At 40.8% G+C, this 7,453-nt stretch overlaps 3 protein-coding genes across 3 annotated transcripts; 1 reads left to right on the top strand and 2 right to left on the bottom strand.

Moving 5' to 3' along the window:
- The first annotated feature begins 226 nt into the window (after positions 1 to 226).
- LOC149635034 (uncharacterized) lies at positions 227 to 1,599 on the top strand. Its single transcript, XM_089850887.1, has 3 exons — positions 227 to 1,021; positions 1,092 to 1,381; positions 1,474 to 1,599. Exons 1-2 carry the CDS (start codon positions 243 to 245, stop codon positions 1,297 to 1,299), a joined length of 987 nt encoding a protein of 328 aa, XP_089707013.1. The 5' UTR covers positions 227 to 242; the 3' UTR covers positions 1,300 to 1,381; positions 1,474 to 1,599.
- Positions 1,600 to 2,812: 1,213 nt separating this feature from the next.
- On the bottom strand, positions 2,813 to 4,117 carry LOC149635033 (uncharacterized protein F54H12.2-like). Its single transcript, XM_089850909.1, has 2 exons — positions 3,063 to 4,117; positions 2,813 to 2,987 (listed from the first exon to the last, which is right to left on the bottom strand). Exons 1-2 carry the CDS (start codon positions 4,115 to 4,117, stop codon positions 2,813 to 2,815), a joined length of 1,230 nt encoding a protein of 409 aa, XP_089707035.1.
- A 1,336-nt stretch (positions 4,118 to 5,453) lies between these two features.
- Positions 5,454 to 6,524, bottom strand: LOC149635032 (uncharacterized). Its single transcript, XM_089850908.1, has one exon. The coding sequence runs from the start codon at positions 6,522 to 6,524 to the stop codon at positions 5,454 to 5,456; it is 1,071 nt and encodes a 356-aa protein (XP_089707034.1).
- Between the last annotated feature and the right edge of the window lie 929 nt (positions 6,525 to 7,453).

Genomic DNA, 7,453 nt, shown 5'->3' with positions numbered 1-7,453 from the left:
CGCTGACGAAGTACCGCATCTGCTGAGGAAACAGGTTTACCCCTATGACTACTTCGACTGCGAGACGAAATTCGACGAGACCGAGTTGCCACCCAAGGATGCGTTCTTCAATTCCTTAACTGACGAAGAGGTTAGTGAGGAAGATTATTCTCAAGCTCAAAAGGTTTGGGAAAAATTCCAACTCACTAACCTCGGTGAGTACCATAATTTATTCGTTAAGACCGACGTTCTGCGCCTAGCGGATGTTTTTGAAAGTTTCAGGGCTGTGTCTAGAATATTACAAGTTAGATTGCGCGCATGCATATACAGGTCCCGGTTTCGCTTGGCAAAGCGCACTTCACATGACCCAAGTGAAATTGGAACTACTCCAGGATCCAGATATGCTTCTCTTTATTAAGAAGGGTATAAGAGGGGGTGTTTCTTTAATTACGCATAGACTAGCCATAGCCAATAATAAGGATCTCCCCGAAACATTCAACCCGGCAGAACGTAGCTCTTACATTACCTACCTAGACTGTAATAACCTTTACGGCACCGTAATGTGTCATCACCTGCCGATGAGAGGATTTCGATGGATTCAACCATGTCAAGATTTCACTCGTGAAATTATCTTGAATCACCCAGACGATGATCCCCAGGGTTTTATCCTGGAGGTAGATCTTGAGTACCCGGAAAGTTTGCACGAAGAACATAACTGTCTACCCTTAGCACCCGAACGTAGAGTTATTAACGCGGATGAGCTTTCACCGTATTCGATTGAACAGTTGAACAAACTGAAAATTAACGTACAGGATAGCCTCCCAAAGTTAGTTCCCACGCTCTACAATAGGGAGAAATATGTTCTCCACTACGGGAATCTCAAGTTTTACATCGCTAAGGGGATGGAATTGGGGAAAATCTATCGAATACTCACATTCGAGCAGGGTGCGTGGTTAAAACCATTTATCGAGTTCAACACGGAGAAGAGGAAGCAGGCAGTGAACGACTTTGAGAAGGATTTTTTCAAGTTGGCCAACAATAGGTACGCATCTACGCTACACTAAGTTATTATTTCACACGTAAATTAATCAAAATTTTTTATCTATTAACAGTGTTTTCGGGAAGACGATGGAAAACCTCTGCAACAGGATCAACTTCGATCTTGTCCAGACCCGGGAGATGGCAATCAAGAAGGCCAGTTCGCCGACATTCCAGAGGTTCACCATCTTTAAGAACGAGCTGGTCGGGATCCATCGTCTGAAGAAATCCCTCAAGTTGGACCGACCCATTTACACCGGTTTCGCCATCTTGGACCTCTAAAAGTTGGTCATGTACGACTTCCATTACAACACTATGAAGGCTAATTATGGCGACGACCTCCAACTTCTTTTTACCGACACAGGTATGATTTTTTAAAAACGTTTACTAGATTTAAATCCTTTTTTTTCTTTAAATTTTTAAAAACTAATTAAATGTTTTTACGTATAATTGCAGACAGCCTGGACTATCAGATTTTCACCGACGATTTGCCCCGGGACTTTGCTCAGATGAAGGAGATGTTTGACTTTTCCGCCTACCCCAAGGAACATCCGCTCTTCAGCGAGGAGAACAAGAAGGCCCTCGGAAAGTTCAAGGACGAACTCAACAGCGTCCAGATTCAAGAGTTCTGCGGCTTGCGACCGAAAATGTACAGCATCCTGTCGGCAAAAGGTGAAAAGAAGACGGCGAAGGGAATCTGTCGTCGCGTAGACAAAAAGAAGATACGTCACGCCCAATACAAGGAATGCCTGCTTCAACGTAAACTCACCACTGAGGAGATGAAGAGGATAGTCAGTGTTAAACACGAACTATTTTCCATCACCCAGAAGAAACTCGCTCTTAACCCTTGCGATGATAAGAGATTCATCATCGATGGGGTGTCTACATACGCGCATGGTCATTTTAAAATTAAGGAATAAAATTTCAAATGTATAATTATTTTCTGTAACCCTATCCCCTCCCATACCCTTTTGGTGCGAAGTGGCCGAAACGGTCCACGCCCAACCCTTTCCCTTTAAAATTTCATAGTTTAATGTATAGTTTATAAGTTTAATTTAATGTATATATATTTTCAATGTTTAATTGTATAGTTTTAAGTTGTTTTTTCTCGAATGAGTTTTACTCCGTGATTCTACGGTTTCTCGTTCAAAATAAAAATTTTTAAATACAAATTTCTTCCCTCTTATTTCATACAACTTAGGCAAACATTTTTTTTCAGGTTAAGGGGAGGGGGTCGACCGCGTGGGCCAGCCGCGTGCGCGTGTTTAAATTTCCCGCGTGTAGGAATAAGTTCGCGCGCGATTTAAAGAAAACATACAATTCAGTCAAAAAAACTTTATTATAAATCTCTTATACATAAATTCCGATATCATTTTATCGTTCAAACTCTTATTTTTAACAAATTTTAAGCAAATATCATACATTTTAATACCTCTGCATCTATACAGAGAAAAATATACGCAAAATCCGCCACATGTCTGACTGGAATTTCCTTGAAGTTGTTTAGAATTAAAAGTTACGGTAACGCTGTTTCTTTCTATAAAATCGTTGAATTGAAACATGTCCGGTGGGTTTCCGAAACTATCGAAGAACTCTGTATTTTTGTTACTAGAAAAGTAAATAACAGTCCGATGTTCTCCGTTAGTATCCGACATTCCCGTATTCACGATAAACAGGGAAGGGAAAGATTCACAGTTTTAGGTAACATATCCGCGGCGAAAACACCTCGAAACAGATCCTTGGTGAATTTATCCCTTTCCATAATTCTAGTTATTTGCATAGTGTCCATAATCTTTTAGTTGTAATCGTATATGACATTTCTATTCTTTTCAATCTCAACCAAATTCTGAAACTCAGAGTAATATAAAACTGTGATAGTCTTGGGCAAGTCCTTGGCGAATTTTAATTCCAATCGCAAGTTACCATTCCATATCAATTGAAATTGAGAAGTTGAACTACTGAGGTCGGCACTTAAATCGAAAGCAAATATGCAATTCCCATTGGGAAATTCCTCCCGTGAAATTTAGTTTCCCTCGTCCAATAACCATTGAGAGGTTTGAGTAAAAAGATTTGTATAAGATCTCATATATTGACCACCAGAAAAGTTAGGGGTAAGAGGTTTATGAGGAACGCTAGCTCCGTCAAGGTACAAGGCGATATGATTTAAATCAAAATGTTGAAAATTGAAGGGGGACTTTTCGTAATCACCCAAATACGCATTTTGATCTACAAGAGCGAAAAGAACTTTTTTGGGTAGTTGACCCATGAATAAGTTATCTCTAACACATATTTTTGTACCACAGTTAATTGAGAATGAGTTACATTCCGTGCGAATAATCGGGTATTTCATGGTTGCCAGTTCCAGACATTTAGCGTGGGCGATTAACACTTCCGATGGTAATTTTACTTTACGAATGTACAGGGATGCTAACTCGTAAACCACTTTCCATTTAACTGCACCGGCCGCCTGCACGCAAAATTCGTTTGGACTTTTAACAAACTTGAATTTGAGATCCGTTAAATTTGGGAAGTATCGAGGTTGTTGACAAAGATCCAAGTGTACAGTTCCTACCATATCTATTGTTCCTTTTCTAGCAAATTCCGCTCGTGTTTTAAACCCATCGTTATCGTCCAAAACGTCAAATTTTCCGGCCGTGTCTTTGTAAAACATGGAACAAGTAAGAAAACTAGTTTTGGCAGGTCCTCCGAACGTCACCGCCGTTTGAAACATGGCCTTGTAAGAGTAGTTTTGCGGTGAAGGTGTGACCGATCTCTCTTGAGCCGAAAGGTGTACTTCGCTGAAAAGACTATGCAGGAAATTATTTACCGGTCCAACTTTATCAGCAGCGGCCGGAATTGTTTTTCCATCGGCCGGTATGACAATCCTGACTTGGAGATGTAGTAAAGTCTTGGACAAGTCCAAATACGCGTCGGAACTACCAGCCACGGTAAACGTGATTGTCGAATTTTCGTTAATGTTAGAGATGGGACTGTATTCGACCCATTCTTCACTCAGAATACTGGTATTGGTAAGGGGTATGTCGAAAAGTTCAACTTCGGAGCCGACCGACCCATGCGAACCGGGATGGATTCGCGTCATTATTATATATATTATGAAAAAATATCAGGTCGTTTAAAGGACGTTGCCTTCCTCTTTCTTGCCGAGACTGAACTGACGAGTGATCTAGACCTGCGTCTCCTTTTATTACCATTTCCGGTCATTTTTCGGATTTCTTCCGCCGCACTAAGGGCGACGTCTTTAGCTGCGGCTTTTCCGTGAGACTTGACCGATGTTTTCACGTTTACCCCGTTTGCCACGTCGGCCACGACCTTTGCACCCGTGTTCATAATTTTTTTCCCGAGGTATGAAGCACCCCTTTTCAGTAATGGCATAGCCCGGCGGAAGGCCGATGAAATGAAGTTTCCCAATCCGTACCCGTGTTGCACCGGAAGTCCCCTGTATACCGCTAAGGTATTACCAATTTGGAAATGAAAGTGCTTATTATAATCAACTCCTCTTCCATGTCCGATCTGGTTTAAAAAGTGATAATCGTAGTCGGATTGATTAAAGGACATATTTGATTTGGCGACGTTCTTCATCTAACACTTCAAGTGTAAATGATAAGCGAATCTGTCTTACCTTCTAATTTATAATGGCGACCACATTCTACGGGGTCTAAAGTGTAGAGTAACGTGAACTCTTCCTCTCACGAAATCAATGGGTGTGCTAAGCTCACTCATAATGTTAACTTCAATTGACTGGAAAGTATTGCAGGCGAGGGGGAGGTAGTGGGGTCTAGGAAAATCCCTGTCTACCGTTTCTCCGTCATTACCCTGCACGCTAACGATTCTTAGTAGAGGTATATGTGCATCTCCCACTGGTCTAGACTCGACCACGTCGCTATAAACAAAGAGTGAATGAAGTCCCGCGTCGAGGTCAACGGGGTACGTGGCTATGGTAGACTGGGAAAAAGTCGTGGATTCCGCGGAATCTTTCGAAAATCCGAGAATAACAGCTAACTCCCCCGGTATAGTTAACAAATAATCCTCTTTGAGAGAAATTTGTACTCGTCGTATGCGTTTTATGTAACTAAAAGAATACTTGAGCTGGGCGGGAATTGAAGGTTCACGCGTAATAACGCCCGCCACGTCATCCTCGACGTAGTTAAGTTGCTCGATAAGATCCTGAATATTACTATAATATCCAGCGGGTAACTCTATAATTGTAGAATATACTGCTCTACCATTACTCACGAGTATAAGCGAGCATGTCTTACTCAAATTATCCCAAGTGTGCGGGTAGCTAATTTCCGCTAAGCCTACTTCGTAAAATCCCTGTAATTTTACGGGTTCGGGGAGGTATGTCCTGAATTTTTTTCTCGTATTGTCGGGGAAATACCTCATCGACGAGTCCGAAGGTAAAGTGATGTAAAAGCTCATACTATATCTATTTCCTGAACCCAACTGTCAAAAGACGGAGAGTATCCTTTCCAACGTACTAACTTCTCTAGCGTCCCGTCGGGTCTGCGACGTTTCCTCAAGATCTTTTCTATTTTAAACACACTAGAATTTAGGTCTTTACCCACTTTCTGTAATTGTTCCTTGTAAAAAATACCAGTAATCGGTTCCGAATTCAAATCCTGGATCCTATACACCGGTGGACTACGAGGTAATCTCTCCACCACTTTGAAAAGTTCTTCCGACCACGTGGGCAAGTAGCCCTTTTCGAAAATATTCTTATGTTTACTTATCCGGACTACGTCACCAATATCGAAAGGATACTTTAATGGTGGGGAGAAGTCTATATCGCCGTAAAGGTTTTCCCATACCCGTCTCGATGTTTCGGGTGTGACTTCAACAGGTTTACACTTTATGGATCGATGATAATTGTTATTATAAGCTTGAACCATGTCTTTAAGAACGTCAATGTACTTATAGGTATTGTTTTCCGTGAAATACCGATACATGCGACTTTTTAGAGTTCTGTTGAACCTTTCAACTATCGTAGCTTTCTGTTCGGAATCCGGGGCAAAGAACTCAATCCCCCTTCTTTTCAGCTCTCTCTGAACATCCCTGCATTTGAACACATTACCGTGGTCACTTTGCACTCGCTTCGGTGAGCGACCAGACTCGAGAATAGCCCTAAAAGCCCTAAGGATGGTTGGCCCTTTCTTGTCCTTGGTAGCCACCACAAAGGCGTATTTACTGAAAACGTCAATGCAGCACAGGAGGTATCTGAACCCTTTATTGTGACGAGTTAGGTTCTTCAAATCAGCTAAATCAATCTGCCACTGTTCATCGATCCCATAAACTATTGTCCTATTTCTCTTAAAGTTTTTTCTAGCATTCCTGTGTAATGTATACGTATCTTGGGTTTTTAAAAATGTATCCACGTCTTTTACCGTAACCTTTAACCCGTCCTCTTTAGCCGCTCGGTATAATCCGAGAACACTTCCATATGAACCCGGGTCGGAAACATTAGAATAAATCTCTTTTAGTCTATCCATTAAGGGTGCAGTTGGTTACACTATGATAATGCCTGAAGAGAAAATCGCTAACCTCTATAATTAGGAATATGGCAATTATTAAAACCGCAGTTAAAATTTAAGGAGATTTAAAAAATGTGTGTACTAGGTTGGCTAACACCACAAAAGTACCCACCTGATTATCACAACCTTCCATATCGGAATACTTAAAATGAATGAAACGTGGAATGTAAATGAATCGTATTTTATTAAAAACAAGTGCTACAAGTTTATCCAATTTGCGAAACCTTGACCAGTCTGAGCGGGGAAATAATCCTCCTTCACTTCTTCTTTCACCACTTTTTCTTTCTTCGTTTCACTTTATTCAGGCGGGGGTAGGTCTGTTTTTCTAATTTTAATTAATGTTCTTGGTACATTAACCGTATACAAAAGTTGGTAAGACTGTGGGGCGCCAATGACGGACGACTGTTTTTTAGAACTCTTCGCGGTATAAGCTAATAAATCAATTATATTTGAACCGATGATTTTACGGTTCTCATATATTAACTCTCCGGCGTGTGTCCATCTTATTTTTGATATACGGTCAATCCATTTGTACAAGTTCAAACAATCAACTGCGCTATAGGAAGGAACCGAAGAGACGATTTCAGGACTCCAATTCCGGTTTTTCGCTGGTTTTACTTTCGCCCTTTTCACCGTTTTACTAATTTCCCTCGAAAGTACGTGGTTATATCTTAATAGTTTATCAGTATCGTTTAATTTAGTATCGTTTATGATGGATTTCAACTTATCCTCCTTATCCAACTCCATTGAAGTGTCGACTTTTAAACCACTATTTGAATTTAACCTATTATATGTTTCTTCGGAAATTAATAACATTTTTCGCGCCATTTTTACTTTATAGCTCGACTTATAGCCGCACCTGCTACTGAACTAATGATAGATAGTAA

The sequence above is a fragment of the Phalangium opilio genome, unplaced genomic scaffold (genome assembly GCF_054372755.1).
Source record: "Phalangium opilio isolate 3A_F unplaced genomic scaffold, DU_Popi_V2 ptg000095l_1, whole genome shotgun sequence".
Lineage (NCBI taxonomy): Eukaryota > Metazoa > Arthropoda > Arachnida > Opiliones > Phalangiidae > Phalangium > Phalangium opilio.
Note: the sequence above shows the minus strand (reverse complement) of the source record. Positions and strands in the feature narration are given on the sequence as shown.